We start from the raw sequence: 21,370 nt of genomic DNA, 5'->3' as shown, positions 1-21,370 counted from the left end.
AGCAATGGAAATATATGGCACTCACTGACTCACTGACTGACTCACTGACTCACCCCCTCACTCACTCACTCACTCACTCACTCACTCACTCACTCACTCACTCACTCACTCACTCACTCACTCACTCACTCACTCACTCACTCACTCACCTTAGCTGTTCCTACAACATTGCCCTTGCTTTTTTCTGTGTCCCAACCTCGTCCTACGTCTTTCTCTCGATGTCTCATCCTCTGAAGCTCCCCCACTCTCTTTCCTTTTCTGCCCCACTCTCCCACAACTTGTTTTACTACAAGAACACGGACGCACACACTATCATACTCCATCGCTGCAATTCACAAGCTTTTCTTTTTGTGCAATGCATACATTATATTATTCTTTGAGCATACAAACACACCGTTACTCAGTTTATTTATCTGTATATCTCTGTGCTTCTCTCTGACTGTTTGTTCAATACACACATGCACACATTTCACAGTGCACAGAGATGATGATCTCTGTGCACATTTTCTTCCTTCTCTCTCTCTCTCTCTCTCTCTCTCTCTCACACACACACACACACACACACACACACACACACACACACACACACACACACACACACACACACAGGAAACACCTGTTCATATGTGAGCTCAGTACCACAGAAACTCTGACACATTAACATCACCATGAGCCGTACTCAGCAAACAATGTCAGTAACATCTTTTACTGATGCAATTTGACTATTTGATGCAATTATTTTTTGAGACCACAGTTTGACATTAGTGAAATCTACAAGGACTCTGTCCGTGTCGGTCTCTTTTGAACTGGTTTAATCCACCAATTCATATTGAATTAAGACTTTTGAGAATGAGAGTGATTGAATATGTTGTAACTTATGATAAAGCATAAGTACAACATGTCACCCCTGTGGTTCTCATATTAAAGATGTATTCTAAATGTAATCAAGTATATGTTATATAGCCACAAGCTATATTTTTAAACTTTCACAAGTGAAGTTGACTGGTAATTTTTTTATCCCTCATTCAACAAAGCCCTGTCTCACATTTTCACAACCTACAAACTCTCAACTAGCAGCATCGTCTGCTGTTCTTCGTGAGCAACGGTATGCTGCTTGATGAGGAAGAAGAGAGTCTTTCTCGTAATTTAACCATTTATATTTATATTTATCTTTTATTTTTATTTTTTCATCTTCTTTTAATTCTAAAAGTAGGGGAGAGTGGCCTAAGTTGTGCATTTTGGAAGTTGTGCCACCCCTTGTTTCTAGAAAACCGTGGAAGAAATTGGAAATGTGACCACATACGTATTTAAGAAGAGCCATCCATTTGACTCATCCTGTAAAGAAGGGAGACACAAGGAATAAGATATAAGCACATTTAAGCTCAAAAAACTGTGTTTTGCCTTTCAAAGTAAAATTTCCATGATCAAGGTTTTTTGATTATTGTGTCTGAACAATTATAGACAAGTTTGAAAACATTTGACACATATTTTAGTGCTTTGGTATGCTACATTTTGAGTCTATACAGTTAGCACGATGTCGGCCCTAAATTGCTGCATCATGCTTATTATCCAAATTTCTGGGATTGGGGTGATTTGTGCCAAAGGGCCTGGGTGAGTTATAAGTAAGTAAGTAAGTAAAATGTATTTATAAAAGCACATTTATGACAGTTTGCACTGTCCAAAGTGCTGTACATAGTGCATTCAGTAGGTAATCAATGAAGGTAAAATAACAATAACCAAAATAAAAGACGTAAAGCCCATACATCCACATAAACACAGATAGTAGTGCAGAGGTAAGATAGTTAATGGGGAGGAAACACCAGGGTGTACATATGGGTTTTGAGCCTTGATTTAAAGGCAGAAATGTAGGGGAATCACATTTGTCAGGTGGCAGTTGATTCCACAAGCATGGAGTAACTAGTGCAAAGTACATTTCTGAGAGTTGTGCCAGTGGCATGGCTGTATACGCTGGTCACCAAAAGAAAGTGATTGTCTACAGTAGCTCAGAAGAGAGTGACATCTCAATTCCACTTAACGACACCACTGATGAGAGTTCAGATGGCCAGAAAGATGATGATGGTGACTTTGTCATTGTGAGCTTTGCAGGTAAAACCATTAGATCTGCTAGGCCTTGTTTAAGAAAATTGTCCTTCAATCTTTGTCAACTATTTACTTTATTTACTTTAAATAAACCTTAAATAAGTGATTGTCAAATGGATTTGTCTTGCATTACAATTTTATGAGATATATATCAATGGCACAATTCACCCCATGGTATTCTCTCCAACCGCACAACTTACACCACACCGGGGGCAAGTTGTGCATCAAGACAACTTTTTATTCCAGATCCAAAGTTTTTATTGCCAGGGATGCACAACACCCTGAAATATATGTACATATTTGAGTTGGAGACTTTACTGTCAAGGCCTTACTTTAAAGTCACTTTGAGTGAAAAGTTGCACAACTTAGGCCACTCTCCCCTACTACTTTTTATAGTTTTATTTAGTTCTGTACTTGACTACATGATCGCAATCTGGGCTAATTTATTTATTCATTGATGAAACAACGTTGAAACCAAAGTCCTGGCGTTTCGATAAATGCATTACTGTAAACTGTCAGCAACATGAATAAAGTGTGAATTCACATGTTCAGCTACTCTAAACTTTAAAGATGTCACGGCTGCTGGCTCATATTACAAAGGTCAATTAGATGGTCTCTGTTTCTCGTTGCTGAACGCTTGGGCAACCTATTTAGGATTGAGTCTACTGTTATCACTGATCTACAACCAGTGTACTGCTTAACCGTCCTTATGTTAGATTTCTATTTACAGGAGGAAACCTGATCCAGGATCTGTTCATTGCTACGTACCACGCATCACGTGTCATGACACATGTGTGTGTTCATATTGAATGACCTGAGCATTGGTCAGAAAGTGTCACTGTATGTGTGGGAGTGACACATGTCATTAGGGTGTGTAATGTAGTAAGGTTCAGTGTGGATGCGTGCTCTGTGTGTCCTACAGCTGGTTGTGGTCATGTACACAATTGGACATGGCTGCAGGCATCACATTTCTTCCAGTACCTGTGTGATATGTGATACTGCAGTGTACCTGTGTGTATGTATGAATGATAGCCCCAGGTCCTGTTCCAGAGCAGTGATCACACACACACACAAACACACACACACACAAAGAGACAGTGACAGAGGCAAACTGCAAAGACAACCAGCGAAGCATTCAGAGCTTCTGACAGGATGTAAGATTTTCGAGAGTTTTCTGTGGTCTCGGCTCATTCAGGGGAGAATGGAGATAGTGTGATGCTCCAGCTTTGGACCGGGACTGTCTCAGCGACATCTAAGCTGAATAATTGATCCTTCGGCTTGTGACTGGTCTAACATGAGGAAGGCAGCGCTGATGGTTTGGATCGGCCTTTTGGTGCAAGGTCAGTTCTGCGTACACAAGTTTGTTTAGCCTTGCCTCTGCAAAACCTCGACTATTTGTGTATTGTTGTAACCTCTTGCCACTACAGTGTCCCATGGTGCTCAGGGCCATTATGCCCGTAAACTTCTGAATGACTTGATGGAAAACTACTCCAACGCTCTGAGACCTGTAGAGGACACAGACAAAGCCCTCAATGTCTCCCTGCAGATCACCCTGTCACAGATCAAGGATATGGTGAGTAGAGAGGAAACTCAAATATGTATCGGCATAGCTTTGGAGATACACTATATGGAGAAAAGATTACTACATTATATGGAAAAATATTGAATATTTATCCATGCATACATGTCTCCAGAGATCTGAAAGATGTATTTGGTCCCTTCTGAAAATGTGGATTTGACCATTGTTTGACTATACAACATGAGTTGTTAAGCTGGGCTTACCTGTGGCTGATTCAGAGGATACATATATAGTTGTCAAATAATAGATTTTGGGGGAGACAGAGATCAATGTCTATTGTTTTTATTGTAGTTATTTATCGTTGACTTCTGACTGCAACATGTTCAAGGAACAACAATTACAAAGGTTTTGTTCATCACATGCTCACACACTGCATGCCGTAAAATGCAGGGTGGCATTCTCTAAAGGCTATGCTAACGAGGCTAGTGTGCAACAATGAACAGTCATAAACTAAGAGTAAAAATAGAAACAAACATAAAATTACATTTATGTGACGGTGGTCTGTTTTGTTTGATCCAACCTGAAACCCTACGTTTGTAACTCAAGCTTACAGTTACAGATTTGCAGTCTCCATTCCAGGTGATGACACTTGAGCCACAGATGACCATGTGCGTCAGTTTCCCTGTGCTCTGTAGTTATCCCACTGACAAATTAAGTGACTTTTGACTTATTGAATCAGTGGAGTGTCCCATTAATTTTCCCATGCATGGGTCTAAATCAAGACCTTCAGAACAAATATTTTGCTCCGATACCATACAAACTAAGAGCACTGCCTTCAGTCTTATGTTCCTGTTGAGAGATCACATTGTATAGCACGGATTACAACCGTGTGAATGAGTTATTCAGGAGCAACAAGTTTTATTTTACACCTCTCCTCCTTTAAATGTGTGTGTGTGTGTGTGTGTGTGTGTGTGTGTGTGTGTGTGTGTGTGTGTGTGTGTGTGTGTGTGTGTGTGTGTGTCTGTGTATTGCCTGCAATTTTTATTTTATTTGCTTCTTTTATTCGCTTTTAAATGTTTTATAATATGTTTTATGTATTCTAATCTTGCCCCTGTAAAGCACTTTGAGTGGCCTTGTGTCTGAATTGTGCTATATAAATAAACTTGCCTTGCCTTGTGTTTATGCGTGTTGTGTGTAGGATGAGAGGAACCAGGTGCTAACTACGTACCTGTGGATCAGGCAAGTCTGGCATGATGCCTACCTGACATGGAACAAGGAGGACTATGACGACCTTGAGATGATCAACATCCCCAGCGAACTGGTTTGGAAGCCGGACATCGTCCTTTACAACAAGTCAGTGGCAAGAGACAGATATATAAGGAGAAGACCAACAAATAAAGACAGATGCAAAGGGATTAAGAAGACAAAATATGCATGAAAGCAGGCAAAATAAAACACCATTTGGGCAATATGCAGATATTTACATATTTCTATTCACACTTTAGTAATATTTATCTGATGGCAAACAGCACCTGGAGTTCACGGTTAACCTACAACACATCAGTGGGTGTATCTGATTGAGCACGTGCATCTAGAAATGTATGGTTTTCTCTGTGTATCTGTGTAGAGCAGATGAGGAGTCAGGTGCATCCAGCACTAATGTTAAGCTGCGGTACAACGGAGAAATCGTCTGGGACTCTCCAGCGATCACAAAGAGCACATGCGTGGTGGACGTCTCCTATTTCCCCTTTGATTGGCAGCAGTGCAAACTTACCTTTGGCTCCTGGACTTACAATGGAAATCAGGTGTGTTTAAGGGGAGGATCACACCTCCTATCAGCTCACATCATGGGTAAAAGACGGCCTATTGTTATTGCTGTGTAAATAAAGATAAACTTACAAAATTATCACCTCAAACTGAAGCAGCCCTCGATTTTACGGAGCAAGTTTTGGCCCATTGTTTATACAGCAGGCAAACACTTATTTCCCTCAGGAGCTAAAAAGAGAGTTATTATTGCAGTTACCTTATCAGTTGTCCAGAAACATGAATCATAATGAAAGATAATGTGTAACTGTTTGATAATAAGTTTGCCGTTTAAAAGTTAATAATATGTCAATGCTCAAACCTTTCTGATTCCCCCAACTGGTGGTTTAAAAGTCAGTTATTGCAGGTTTAAGACAGTCACTAACTAGGTATTTCAAGAAGAGCACTAATAGACAAGGAAGCAATTAGGTGTTGGTTCCTCCAAATGACAAAGAACCCACATTTTCACATATTTTCTGTCTTACCTCATATTTTATAAATCAGGGTATCAGATAGGCTACTTAAAGGAGGATGACAGAGCAAGAATTTTTTGTATGTTGTGTTTTCTTACGAATTTGTTGGTTTCATTGTTGTTGCTTTGGTGGAACGGAAACTCCAGAGTACTGATACAGTACGAGTCTGTTTATCCATGTTAGTAGCCATGTTAATGAGTATGTTTAGTGTACCAGCCTCATGCCTAAAGTCAAAGGTCCAGTTCCTCTGACCTTGAAAGGGTCACGGGAAGAATGAATGACTTGTGTTTTCTAACTTAAAAAAAAAATTATATTTAAGAATACCCACAACTTTTACTGAGTTCATGTGTACCATCTACATAGGTGGACATCAGTTTGACCATGGACAGCGGCGACCTGTCTGACTTTGTGGAGAACGTGGAGTGGGAGTGTCACGGCATGCCGGCAGTCAGAAACGTCATGATGTACGGCTGCTGCTCGGACCCTTACACAGATATCACCTACACCCTGCTCCTGAAGCGACGCTCCTCTTTCTACATCTTCAACTTGCTCCTGCCCTGCTTCCTCATCTCCTTCCTGGCTCCGCTGGGCTTCTACCTGCCTGCTGACTCCGGGGAGAAGGTTTCTCTCGGGGTGACGGTGCTGCTGGCGCTCACTGTGTTCCAGTTGTTGGTGGCCGAAAGCATGCCTCCCGCAGAGAGCATGCCTTATATAGGTATGAGGTTTTGGGTCATTGTTGAAACTATTGAAATACAAATTTACATAGGAAAAGAGTGAAGGTACCGATCATCCAAAATAAGTCAACATCAGGAGATGGTAAGTCCGGATTTAGTAGGCTTAATCAAACCTTAACTTGTTATGTCATCACTTTGGCAGAAATTTGCTTCAATATAAAACCCAATCAAGCCCCTATGATACAATTGTATTAAATAGGCTGATATGAATATTTACAAATAAACTGTATATCTGGGCCATCAGATTTCCCTGGATTGTCTCTTCAGACCATTGCTGATGATGTGAGAAACTTATACAAGAATGTTGAACCTTGTAGTCCACAAATTAGGGTTACTGTGGTGCATGTCGACAAGCCTATTTCCCCTTCATACATCTGTCCTTTTCTTTGCTGCCCCTCTCCTCTAGGGAAGTACTACATTGCCACCATGACCATGATCACAGCCTCCACCTCTCTCACCATCTTCATCATGAACATTCACTTCTGTGGTGCTGAGGCCAAGCCGGTCCCCCATTGGGCCAAGGTGCTCATCATAGACTACATGTCCAAAATCTTCTTCGTCTACGAGGTGGGGGAGAACTGCACTACTCCGGAGAGCGAGAGGACGCCGCTGTACCCAGAGGAACCCATGAGCGACATGGCCGGTTACCACGACGACCACGGCATCCCCCATCATGACGGGGACCCGTACAAGTACAGGAACGGCCACAGCGGGCACCATCACGACAAGCCTCACAAGAGCCAGGCCAACGGCAACGCCAATGGCAACAGCAGGCAGCACCAATACAACAACCATTACAACCACCCCTCTGGACTAGAGCGGGGCGAGGCCAAGCGAGAGCACACCCAGCGCTACCACCACATTGTGAGGGACGAACTGGACTACCAGGTACCCGCTCATCCACGAAACCTCCAGCACCTGAACGGAGGACCGAAGGAGCAGCTCCTCTATCCCACGGAGGAAAAACTAGTCCCAGCCTGTCACTGCTGCTGCCCCTGCGTCCAACATAAACAGGTGCTTAACTGCAGCACGCTTTTTACGTTTGTATCTAATAACTCCTCCTCTTCTTAACAGTTTCTTCAAAGCCCTTTGCTTTGGTTCATCTTATCTGTCTCTTCCCACAGGTGGTGAATAACATCCAGTTCATCGCCAACTGCTTCCGTGAGCAGAGAGCTACCTGTGTCAAGGCAGCAGAGTGGAAGAAGGTCGCCAAGGTGATGGATAGGTTTTTCATGTGGATCTTCTTTGTCATGGTCTTCCTCATGAGCATCCTCATCATCGCCAAGGCATCCTGACAGATCCCTTATCATCTTGACTATAACATTCATCCTCCTACATTTTTGGACCTCAGAGTTGCTCAGGAGTCGCCTCATTTTTACTGTGATGTTTTTGCCTACACAGAAATTGCATTTTATTGTCAGTATTGTGTTGTGTGAGTATGTGTGTGTGTGTGTGTGTGTGTGTTTCTGTAAGTTCATTGTTGTTTTCTGCTTTGACATAAAAAGGACAAGTTGACTGCACACAAGTCACCCATTTAACCACACAAACCAAATTGAATTGAGGCCTCTCGATTAGTCAACGTGGTTGCATGTGGAACGGCGAAGTGAAGCGGTAGGACAATCTACACCTTGAACATGCATGGACTCTCCATTATTGATGAGCTGACATCCAGCTATAGGTATCGCTATTGTGTTCTAGGCAACCAGAGTTACATTGAGAGTGCCAGCAGAATAATATCAAGCACTCATGAAGCAAACTTATTTATAATCTTAAATAGGTAAAATCCCATGTTGTTTAATGTACTGATCATCTTTACATTGATCCCTCACTTTTTAATGCAGTACATTCAGACCTTTAAGCTACCTCCAGAGTTTGAACAGTGAAGTACTGTACCCTTGGCTCATTGGTCCAGGAAAAAATAAAACTTTAAAATGTTGTTTTTGCTCATTCTCCTATCAGTTTGCATTATGGTACACATCTAATGTATGTACATTTTACAAAACCGTCAACTTCTGTTTGTTTTGGTTCTACTGGAATATACAATTAATACATTTTCTGTAAAATTACTGGTTTTACATACACAAGTGATCATGATCATCAAGCATTAATAGCTATACAGATGAACACATACATTAAGGTGGCCAGAAGGTTAGATTGGACCGATCAATCTTTTCAGGGACACTAAGTTCAGAAATGAGCCTTCTTCAGGGTCTGTGTACATTCCCATTCCCCCAAGAGCCTCTAGAGGGCAGTTCGACTACAAACATAGAGGATTCAGTTACCGACTGACTATTATGGATGAATGCATTTCTGAATGAATGACAGGACAAAGTGACAGTACAGTACATTTTATTTACATTTATCTAGAAAGCGCCTAATAGATAAATTATATGATCATCAGATCCTATAAATGGGCTGTATAATTTTTATTCTGCAGGACAAAGTTGGTTAGGCCCACTGCTTTAACAGCATGTTCATACCTTCACTGATGAAACAATGAATTGGAGTGGATAGATTAAATCAACAGAGTAACAAAAAAATAACACTAGCCTAATAGAAGTTACAAAAGGATTTTTTTTTTTTTTTTAAGAATTAATTTAATATCGACTCTTGATTAATGATACAGTCATATGAAAAAGTTTGGGAACCCCTCTCAGCCGGCGTTATAATTGACTCTGCTTTCACAAAAAAAATATAAAAGTGGTATGTCTTTAATTTACCAGGAACAGCTAAGTACTGGGATGTTTTCCAAACAAAGATTTTTTGAAAAGCAGTATTTGGTTGTATGAAATAAAATAAAATGTGAAAAACTGGCTGTGCAAAAATATAGGAACCCTTGTGGTTTTGTTGATTTTAATGCCTGTAACAGCATGTAAAACTGATGACTTTAAACACAAAGTTGGTTGGATTATGTTGTTAAGCCTTGAACCTCATATAAATGTCTGTTTAATCATGAGAAAATGTATTTTAGGTGCCTAAATGCAAGTTGCACTTCTCTTTGACTCTCTGCTGAAGTGAGACAGAATGGGATCATCAAAACAGCTCCCAAAAGATCTGAAAAACAAAGATTGTTCATTGTCATGGTTTAGGGGAAGGCTACAAGAAGCTTTCCCAAAGGTTTCAATTGTCAATTTCGACTGTAGGGAACGTTGTCAGGAAATGGAAGGACACAGGCATAGTGGCAGTTAAACCCAGGCATGGCAGACCAAGAAAAAAACAGGAGCGGTATAGGTGGAGGATTGTGAGAATGGTTGCACACAACCCACAGATCACCTCCAAAGACCTGCAAGAACATCTGGCTGCAGATTGTGTATCTGTACATCGTTCAACAATTCAGCGCAATTTGCACCAAAACATATGCTTTTTATAAAGATCAAATAACTTAATTTTTGTCTCATCAGTCCAAAGCATTTTCTTCCAATATGAAGCTGGCTTGTCTAAATGAGCTTTTGCATACTCCATGCAACTGTATCTGTGGCATGGGCGCAGAAAGGGCTTCCTTCTCATCACCCGGCCATACAGATGTTTTGGTGCAAATTGCACTGATTTGTTGAACCATGTACAGATACACAATCTGCAGCCAGATGTTCTTGCAGGTCTTTGGAGGTGATCTTTGGGTTGTGTGCAACCATTCTCACAATCCGCCGCATATGCCGCTCTTGTACTTTTCTTGGTCTGCTAGACCTGGGTTTAACTGCAACTGTGCCTGTGTCCTTCCATTCCCTGACAACGTTCCTTACAGTAGAAATTGACAATTGAAACCTTTGGGAAAGCTTCTTGTAGCCTTCCGCTAAACCATGACAATGAATAATCTTTGTTTTTAAGATCTTTTGGGAGCTGTTTTGATGATCGCATTCTGTCTCACTTCTGCAGAGAGTCAAAGAGAAGTGGAACTTGTATTTAGGCACCTAAAATACCTTTTATCGTGATTAAACAGACCTTTATATGAGGTTCAAGGCTTAACAACATAATCCAACCAATGTTGTGTTTAAAGTCCTCAGTTTTACATGCTGTTACATGCATTAAAATCAGCAAGACCACAAGGGTACCCATATTTTTGCACAGCCAGTTTTTCACATTTTATTTTATTTCATAAAACTAAATGCTGCTTTTCAAAAAATCTTTGTTTGGAAAACATCCCAGTACTTAGCTGTTCCTGGTAAATGAAAGACATACCACTTTTATCTTTTTTGTGTGAAAGCAGAGTCAATTATAATGCCGGCTGAGAGGGGTTCCCAAACTTTTTCATATGACTGTATTGCAGGCTCTTGAGTCTGTTGCACAAAAGAGTCAACATCAGACAGTTTGAGTCCCAGCACCATATCATCATGGGTCAATAACTTATCTGAACAAGTGACCCGATCAGATAGATCACCCTCTGCCTCTGGCTGGTGGAGAGAATAAACAAACACTGTATATATATATAAGCTGCTGTATTGAATCACAAAAAACAGCACCATATGAAGAGAATGAAAGAGTGCATTAATTGCAGACAATTTCATCTCTTCTAGGGATGCACTACCAATACCAGGACACATTTTATCTATGTTAGTGGCATGGCTACAGGGAGGTCTGTCCAACTACTTTTGGTCCAGACTGAAATATCGCCCCAAACTGCTATTGATTGCCATGACATTTTATAGGCTTAACACCATTGTGTTGCCCTTAGTAAACCACTTATGATCCTCTGACTTTATATAGGCTATAGCATCATCATAATCAGGTCAAACTGTATTTTTGCCCAGTACTCTGATTTATGGTCAAATACCTGACATACCCATTAGCCTCAGCAATAGTTTTCATAAGTTAATGTTGCATGGTAACACACTAAACTAAGAAGGGGAACATTATAATGTCTAAACATCATCATGTTAGCATTGTCACTGTGAACATGTTGGCATTAGCATGTAGCACACAGAGCTGCTAGCACTGCTGTAGACTTGTAGTCTAGACCTCAGGCTTTGATCGGAAATGAGCAGGCTTATTGATTCCTGGTACCAAAACAACAACTAATCACTAATTTTTAACAGAAGGAGAATATGATCATTTGATTGGTCCATGTTGGACTTTCATCCCTCTGAGCCTTACTTATTCAGAAACAAATCATATGGGCCTGTAGTATATCAGCCTGCATTTCCAGGATCATTGCCTCAGCTGGACCATGACCTCTTGCTGGTGTGTTTATTCTCAGATAATATCTGCTGCGCTGAGTGATCCAAAGGCAGACAATGGGCCACCAGTACATCTCCAGACTGATGAGGTGATAGAGAAGGTTAGAGTTCAGAGGGGTATGACATGTCATAGGCTGTTGGGATCTATATAAGTGTACTTTTCTCTTTTGGTCTCAATGTATTCTGGCAAGTGACCAGAAACAACATGTCAACCATTAGCAAGCAGCTTTCTTCCATCAGCCGTGCAGGTAAATTATTTTTTTCTTTCTTTCTTTCTTTCTCTCTCTTTGACTTTCTCTCTCTCTCCCTCTTTCTTTTGAACCTAACCATTCTCCCTGGTTGTCTATTCAGGCAGGAAGCAGCCAGCTCCCTCCACTGAGATCAGACTGGTTTTGCTGGGGAAGACTGGCAGTGGAAAAAGCTCCACCGCCAACTCCATCTTGGGCCGTAAGGTCTTTGACTCAAGGATCGGCAGCTCCTCTGTCACTTATCGTTGTCGCAGGGTCACTGGAGAGGTTCGTGGGAGGTCCCTGACCATCCTGGACACTCCGGGTCTGCTGGATACTCATCAGACTGCGCAGGAGGTGCAGAGGGAGTTGAGGAGGAGTGTAAGCCTCCTTTACCCCGGGCCCCATGTCTTCCTTCTTGTTATTCAGATCGGGAGGTTTACCCCGGAGGAGAAGGAAGTAGTGCGGCAGATTAAACAGGCAATAGGTTCCAACGGTTTGACCTTCTGCGTGGTGGTTTTTACCCATGGAGACCTTCTGGAAGAAGGGAGATTGGTGAAGCACTGTGTGATAGATGGGTGCAGGGATCTGGTGGAGCTGGTGGCTTGCTGTGGGGGAAGGTACTGCGTCTTCAACAACATAAGCTCCAAGAACATAATGCAATCCTTTATATCCTTTGTGTTGAAAAACGCTGAGGGCAAGCCTGAGAAGTGAACACTGTGTGTGTGTGTGTGCATGTGTTTTATTTATGAGAGCGTGTATTTAGGTCATTGAATCTCTGTGTGTGTGTGTGTGTGTGTGTGTGTGTGTGTTTGTCTGTCTGTGTGATCAATGTATAAAATACACGTATTAGAAATATAGAGATTTTAGGGTCAGGAAAAAATGCATGTTCAGAAAAAGGTTACAGGGAAACCTTAAATAAGATGTAATAGAACAATAATCCCCTTCACCTAGCAATGGTCATGATATGCATTGCTCTCAGACACTGAAAATGCACTGTATAAATTTATATTTTTGGCCAAACAGCTAAGTAGCCTGGGTTCTATGCAAAAATGTTTTAGGGGAGTATAAGGCGCAGGTGGACAGATAGACATGAGAGAAAGCCAGAAAGACAGACTTTTCCCCTTTTAAATATTAATTTATATAATTTAAATATGCATATCTCACTTTTACTGATATTAATGTGCAGGGTTCCTCTTTCTTGAGAACACAGGTTTTTCCGACCCAATAGTAATTTTGGATAATATCAAGTCATACAATTAAATCTTTAAAATGTCACTTATAAAGCTACAGAGGTTCACACTGATCCATATTTAAATGTAACAAATGTTTGATGTTATCTACCAACTATTGCATGTCAGTCCATCCAAGGAGAAGGGTAACCTCCTCTGCTGCTCTTCCTCTGATTTCTCGCACTTTTTCCCTGTTAAAGGTTTTTGTAGGGGGAAGTTTTACCTTTTTTCTGAATCGACAGTCTGAGGATAACAGGCGCCATATGCTGTATGGACTGTACAACCCAGAGGCAAACTGTACATTGTGATATTGCGCTATATATAAAGCGGACTTGACTTTATTACTAAGAGGTAAATATTGCCAGCAGACGGCCACAGGGGTGCACAGCTGGCTCCCTGTTCTCGTTCATGCTGCTGCGTAAAGCAGTTGAATTATTAGTGCAAGGCGTCAGGGAACCTGCCACCCCACTCTCACATCGTCCTTCTAACCTCTAAAAATAGATCAGAGAGAGAGAGAGAAAGTCACAGAGCAAAATGTATGGTTTATCTTACTGATATTGCTAAAAAAAACAAGGTGGTGCAGTGCAAGTGAAATGTTCTGTAATGTAGGTGTTCACACTTTTCATGCTCTTTTAAGAATTATGATGTATAAATGTATCTGTCGACTGAATGATTCTCCCAACTTTATAATAATGCTGCTGACTAATCCTAGGCTCAGTGTTGTGCGGTACCAGTCTTCCATGTGGAAACATTGGTATGGTTGTCTTTTTTAACGTGTATGTTGTATGTCTTTTAAATGGACCTTGAGTCCCTCGAATAAAGTTGATTGATTGATTGATTGATTGATTGATTGATTGATCCTACTTACACTGCTTTGTGTGTTTTTCTGTTTATTCAAAGCGTAATTTCCTTTTATGTTCACTGGCTCAGTCTTGAATATTATGTAGGCCTACACCTGCAACTTTGATGGTTGATTGATTGTTAAATAAATCAAAAATCAAAAAACAGACAAAAAAGGTGTGTGATATATTGCCCGGTTACTTGAAGTGTGTCAGCACATTCCAGCCAATCAGAATTGAGGCCACGGTATAAGATAATAATAATGATAAAATAAAAAATCATTAACTAACCTACATCAGCAAACCTTCAGGTCTATGCCCCTTAATGTCGCGTGCAGCATCTGAGGACCAGCTTTTGCCATTGTTTATGAGAATGGAGCCTTTTTAATTTAATGGACTGATAATCTGGATTGGCACCTGGGGCGATTAATGTGTAATACTAAATTGATCACATTTACCAAGAAATATTTAATACCATACAAGAATAGATAGTGTTAAAAATATTAAATTCACTTTCAAGGTTAAAGGTTATCCTTGAATTAGAAAATGGTTAAGACAATACAGAACTAGACCACATTCATCCTGTTATAATCCAGGAATTACTGGACGCACTAGTGAACACGCAAATTTGAATCTTTCATCATACTTCTGCGGTTGATCAGTGTGTCAAAACAGGAAATGATACGCAGTGTTATAATCCTGTTGTTATGTTTGTCTCTTGTACTGTATGGAAGGAGGTGGATATTTCTACCCTGACCGGTGTGGGGACTTTCCATCATTTGACTGGGACGGAGACTGGGAAGGTCACAAGGCTGGAGCTCCTCCCAAGAGATGATTGAGGCCGCTGACTGGACTATTTGTATCTCATGACTATAGTATGGCAGGTCTGTCAAGTCAACACTCCTATTTTAAGCTATTTAGATGTCAGATTAGGTTAGCTCAGGTTGACTCAAGTTCATTTTTATAGCTCTCTGGTACCACATGTCTCATGTTACAGAAAAACAAGCCTTTTGTTTCTGTGTAAAAGAGTTCCTAGTCATTACGTTGCAAGCCATCAGAGGGAGATATAAACTGCATAGCCAAATCAAATATTGAACATTTTGAGACTTTTTCACTTCAGAGTGTCTTTAGCTATTTAGATTGTGGCACTCTGAACTTCCTTCTGTGTGCCTTCATTTCTGTTGTAAACTTTCGACTGAGCGAAAAAGATTGAAAAGTCACTAAAGTTCATTGTGACTTGCAGTTAAAGGTCCAGGTTGCAAGCAGCTTGCACATGACAAATAAGAATTATCTAGGACCACACTGTTTGGAGGAAGAGTGTATTCAGTTATGCGTAGTTCACGATGGGTTGATCAATATGTAAGTTTGCACTTACTCTGACCTTTTAGTGTAAGTGCAAACTAACAGACATAGATTTTGTCAGCTTCCAGTAACCCTTGTCCCTGTAATTCATATACCGTAGTTTACGAGAGTTTTTAAGCCAATGGGTGTCAAAAAATAAGTGGCAACAGGATGTTTTATGACTCACTGTATCAGAACAAGATAACAGAAGACCTTTAGGATCATAATGATTGTGTTTTATTATATATTTTCGATGAATGTTTCCTTATCTGAGTGCTGTTTTGGTAAACAATACAATATATATTGAGTACATCTTTGTACTTGCAAATCTCAACGGAGACTGGTGCAAAAGGATATACTCTCACTGGCCACTTTATTAGGTACACCTTTCTAGTAACGGATTGGTCCTCCTTTCGCATCCGAACTGCCTTAATTCTTCGTGTCATACATTCAACAAGGTGTTGGAAACATTCATAAGGTTTTTGTCCATATTGACATAATAACATCACGCAGTTACTGCAGATCTGGGGGATGCACATCCATGATGCAAATCTCTCATTCCACCACATCCCAAAGGGGCTCGACAGGGTTGAGATCTGGTGACTGTGCAGGCCATCGGAATACAGTCATGTTCAAAAAGACAGTTTGAGATTTGAGCATTGTGACATGGTTCATTATCCTGCTGGAAGTAGCCATAAGAAGAGGGTGTGAGGGCACTCAATCTTTTGGAATCTTTCGGCTCTGTGAGAGTGGTGAGTGAATCAACTCACTGCAATCAGGTGTGTGTGGCACTGATTGGCTTTGATTGAGTCTTCATATGTAGTGCCTACAGTTTTATGACACAATGCATCAGAACAGAGAATAGAAGACCTTTGGGATCATTATGACTGCATTTTTATTTTATTTTCACTGAATGTTTCCTTGTCTGAGTGCTGTTTCAGTAAATAATAAAACACATATTGTGTAAATATTAACCAATTTGTACCTTGAGCCACTTGCGAATGTTAACAGAGACTCGTGTGCAAGGATATATATAGTTGTGAGGATCTAGAATTTACCACAACAAATCTTAAAGCGATCAACACTGGTAGGACATACTGTATATATTTTGTTACAAAAAAAGGTGCACTGGGGATGGGGATTTGGCTTAGTATTGAAGTGCTGTTCAGACTTAATGTACCTAGTTTTGTGGATAAATGTTCTTGTCTCCATATCTTACTTTATATTTCCAAATTATGGGTGAAGAAACATGAATCTGGTTCATAAACCTGTCTTCAATCGGAAAGTTTTCTTCTCAAACCACTCAAAAATGTCTGACTTTGGTAGATCGATTTATTTGAGATGCTTTATGTGTGTACTGCATGCTCTGCACTAAAAGGTGTAGATATGCTTCTTTAATGTTTAAATGCATTTAATATGTTTTTTTTTCAGTCATGTTGTACCATATACTTTCGTTTTTGGTGGTTCTGGTGTTTGTGTCAAATGCTTCCTTTACAACTGCTCCTTCACAAAAAGGTAAAATACAACACATACATTCAAGACATATGCTCATGCACTGTACTTTCCTCCCATACATCAATGCTATGTAACTTTCATATATTTTTAAACATGGTTTTAATTTTATTAAATGAAGAGCTTCCCCAAACAAAAGCCATCTTGTTGGAGGAGAGGATTCAGAACTTCACCAGGACAAGCTTCCAACATTTGGAGAAACTGAGCAACAGATCCAGTTATGTTGCAAGGAGCTGTAAAGAGATCATGGACAGATATGATGAACGAGAAGGTGAGGAGATGTTCTTAATGCAATCATCTCACATTGAACACAGGTAATTCTACTGTTGAAATAGCATCAAGCACATGTTTTGAACAAATATAGGGCGTACAAATAAACTATTATTTCCAACAAATGAAAATAAATGTGATTATTATCTCTCAATAACATTTACTTTCAAATTTCAGATGGGTTGTACTACCTGACCACTGCTAATGGCATGGTCTATCAGACTTTCTGTGATATGACCACTGCGGGAGGCGGCTGGACGTTGGTGGCGAGCGTCCATGAGAACAGCGTTTATGGAAAGTGCACATTGGGCGACTGCTGGTCGAGCCAACAGGGCAACAACGCTAACCTGCCAGATGGAGACGGGAACTGGTCCAACAGAAACACCTTTGGAACAGCAGAGGGTGCTACCTCAGATGATTTCAAGGTACTTCATCACAGACATGCCACACACAAATGAAGTCTCTCTTGTGGGCCATTGACACACATTTCTGAATCGGATCTCATATTAGGATTTTTTCCAACAACATTCCAATATTTTTGATTATTGAAGGGACATCACATGAATGTTTTTCCCATGCGTTTTCATCCAGAGGGGAAAACTATTTACAATTATTTCCCTCTCTGGCTGTCAGAGCCTTTGAAATGTTACTTAAAGTTTAATTACTGATGGTAATAGTATAAAGGACTTTATACAATTTTTTTTATACTTAAAGCCACTACGAGTAACTCTGTCAGTTGGCGGCCCCTTTGGACAAAAGCGGTAGTATTTTTACGACGCCAGCTGTCATAAAGCTGTTTTCTAGCGCGTGCCGACCGTGCGAGTGTCAAATGATTAGGACGCAATATAGTGCATGTCCGTGTGTTGAAAGTGTGAGGGCACCGGACACTATTTGGCTCCTTGAGAGTGGTTAGTGACTCTGCATCAAATAATGCCTGTCAGTGCCACACACAACTGATTGCAATGAGTTGATGCAGGTTCGCTAACCACTCGCACAGAGCTGAAAGATTCCGTGTCCTCACAGAAAACGAATGAACGAGAGACGGTAGTTTGTATGGATCACGATGAGGTAATGTGTTTATGTTGTTGTAAATAATGACTATTTCAGATGAATAATGGTCATCTGATGATGGTGAAGCAAAGTAAACTTTGTTTTAGTACCGCTCATTCATTTAGGGTAAACACTGCAGGACTAGTTCTCTCCCGTGAAATTGTGTACACGTTGCTTGGCAACGCCCTCCTCCCTCCCGTCTATCACTCTCCCTTTTAGCTTTTCTTCATTGCATTTTCTTTTTTTTCTTTGATGGTTCAGCCCTGTTATCATTCATTATGACGACAAATAACTGTCTCAAACAAGGCTCCCGCTCCCCTTCCCTCACCTGGAGGGATAGGTTTCTCAAATCGCGTTGCTGCGCTACACTGAAATCTGCGACCAATACGAATATGTGACCATAGAGCATGCACGCGTGAACCGAAAATCGGACTGGGTGTGCGACCAGACCAAATGCAGTAATAAAAACGATATAAAAACGGATTTCTTTGCACTGATGGTCTCGTTTGCTGTTAAAGGTAATTTATGATTATCAGAGGAAACATGATGCTGTTTAAAAGATATTTAAATGTTACTCGTAGTGGCTTTAAAATTTGAATTAAAATGTTTAATACATAGAACAACACAGCCAGGCACTACTACATCGATTGGACTTCATACTATTAATTCCAAAATTAACATAATCATTTTATCAGTCAATAAAAGTCAGAAATGTATTCTCAAGTCTCAAGTCAGAACACTCAACACTGTCTGTTTGAGTCGGCAAACAACTGAGATGGGATCCAAATCACACTTAGTTGGACATTTTTTTTTTAGCAATTCCACCTCATGTTGAAGCTATGCAAAATAAGTTCAATGTGAAACAAAATTAGAACCAGGACACAAAATAAGTGCAATGTTATATTAACCACAATTAGAATCATGAAAAAAGTGTGTACACTTTCACAGAATCCAGGTTACTATGATATATACGCTGAAGACATGTCCGTGTGGCATGTTCCTAACAACTTCCCACTGGATCACTGGAACCTAGCAGCCATCCTCCGCTACCACACTAACAACCGCTTCCTCCGCCTGTACGGAGGGAACCTCCTTCAGCTCTTCAAGGTAACTTAGTTGTGTATTTATGTTGAATTATAAGCTGGTAACAAATGGTTACATTTAAAAATACTAGACTAATTAAATACCCAAGCAAGCCTGAAGGTCTGTGCACTTAAATTGTACCATTCTTTCAGCAACATCCAGTGAGATACAACATTGGTTCTTGTAGCAACAGAGGGCCAGCTATTCCTATTGTGTATGACCATGGAGACAGGGAGTCCACCAGAATGTTTTATGGACCAAACTCAAGAGGTAAAAACCTCATGTAGAGAAAGTGATAATAAAAAGATGTTTCACAATAATGAATTGACATTAATCTGGAATGCCCAATTCAAATATCTTATACTAATTTTGTCAGATTTTAAAAAAGTGTTCTCTATAAACGTACCACAAATTTAGGAGCTATTTCCAAAAAATGTCAAGGTTTAAGGTTTTATTTCAATTATGAAATGACAGAAATGACCGTAACTAGACCAAATTCATCCTGCTGTAATCAAGGTTTTTTTTCTGTTCATATGATAGCGGAGTTTGAACCAGGTTTCATCACATTCAGACCAATAAACAATGAACGTGCAGCCATGGCTATCTGCTCTGGGGTCAAGCCAACCGGATGCCACACTGAACATGTAAGTTTGAATCCATCACCACACTTCTTCTGTTTGTCAGTCAGTCAACGTAGTGTACTGATCACATTGTTTTGTATGTTTCCAGTACTGTATAGGAGGAGGTGGATATTTCCCACAGGGAAACCCAAACCAGTGTGGTGACTTCCCATCATTTGACTGGGACAGACTGGGAATGGACCAAGGCTGGAGCTCTTCCAAAGAGATGCTTGAGGCTGCTGTTTTACTGTTCTACCGCTGATAGGACTATTTGTAGCACTGAACTTGACGAAGACCTTGGAGTTAAAGGTCAAGGTTGCAAGCGGCTTTGCACATGACAAATGACAATTTTTCTTGGACGTCTGCCAGACTCATCAATGTTTGATATGACAGAATTTCTACCAAGTCATTGAAACGTCAATGTCTGTAAAATGAATGATAAACATTTCTCAATAAATAAATTCATTTTCAAATATGATTTTTTTGAACTTCTATAAATTGTACATTTGTGATACTGCATATATCTTTTTATTCTTAAATGAATAATTCACACTTCACTTCTTTTTAAAAAAGAACAAAAACGTATTAATTATCAGCGAGACATTGATTTGATGAGGGAAATACAACAGACATGAAGTAAAACAAAACAGAGAAAACCTCTTCATTTGTTTTTTAAGTAATTTCCAAACCCTAAACTCAGTTTTAGCTGGGCTTTTTTTTAAGATAATTTTTGCGCATTTTTATGCTTTATGAGAGACAGAAGAAATGGGGCACAGAGGGGAATGTAATTCAGAAAACGACCACCAACCGGATTCGATCCCATGGTCTGCTGCTTCTGGGGACTGACTGAGCCTCTATGGGGGCGCTCTAACCACTACACCACGATCACTAGACTATTTAAATGATGCTGTTTTGAATATTAGATTTTGTCAGCTAATACTAGCCCTTGGCCCTGTAATTCATGTGGATAATTTATGACAGTTCCTAAGCCAATGGCAGGCAAAAAGTAGTGCCTACACTTTAATGACACAAGGTATCAGAACAAGATAACAGAAGACCTTTGGGATCATCATGACTGTATTTTAATATAGATTCACTGAATGTTTTCTTATCTGAGTGCTGTTTCGGCAAACAATACGATACATATTGTGTAAATATTAATCAATTCGTACTTTGAGCCACTTGCAAAGGTCAACAGACACTTGTGTGCAAGGATATATATAGTTGTAAAGATCGAGAATACAACACAACACATCTTAAAGCGATCAACACTGGTAGGACATATATATTTTGTTACAAAAAAAAGGTGCACTGGGGATGGGGATTTGGCTTAGTATTGAAGTGCTCTTCAGACTACATTATTATGTGGATAATTGTTCTTTCCAACATCTTTCCA

At 40.1% G+C, this 21,370-nt stretch overlaps 2 protein-coding genes across 2 annotated transcripts; both read left to right on the top strand.

Annotated features, from left to right (window-relative positions):
• Positions 1–3,394: 3,394 nt before the first annotated feature.
• chrna9a (cholinergic receptor, nicotinic, alpha 9a) lies at positions 3,395–7,924 on the top strand (the record flags this gene model as incomplete). Its single annotated transcript, XM_080030236.1, has 7 exons — positions 3,395–3,440; positions 3,528–3,673; positions 4,818–4,972; positions 5,247–5,424; positions 6,259–6,610; positions 7,036–7,643; positions 7,754–7,924. 7 exons carry the CDS (start codon positions 3,395–3,397, stop codon positions 7,922–7,924), a joined length of 1,656 nt encoding a protein of 551 aa, XP_079886362.1.
• A 9,123-nt stretch (positions 7,925–17,047) lies between these two features.
• Positions 17,048–20,236, top strand: LOC307252311 (intelectin-like; the record flags this gene model as incomplete). The annotated part of the gene is made up of 6 exons (XM_080029947.1): positions 17,048–17,222; positions 17,399–17,646; positions 19,220–19,378; positions 19,507–19,624; positions 19,895–19,998; positions 20,084–20,236. The coding sequence occupies 6 exons, from the start codon at positions 17,048–17,050 to the stop codon at positions 20,234–20,236; spliced, it is 957 nt and encodes a 318-aa protein (XP_079886073.1).
• Positions 20,237–21,370: the final 1,134 nt, after the last annotated feature.

Source organism: Ammodytes marinus (genome assembly GCF_949987685.1).
Source record: "Ammodytes marinus genome assembly, chromosome: 6".
Lineage (NCBI taxonomy): Eukaryota > Metazoa > Chordata > Actinopteri > Uranoscopiformes > Ammodytidae > Ammodytes > Ammodytes marinus.
The sequence above is the reverse complement of the archived record's forward strand: the minus strand, read 5'-3'. Positions and strand labels throughout refer to the sequence as shown.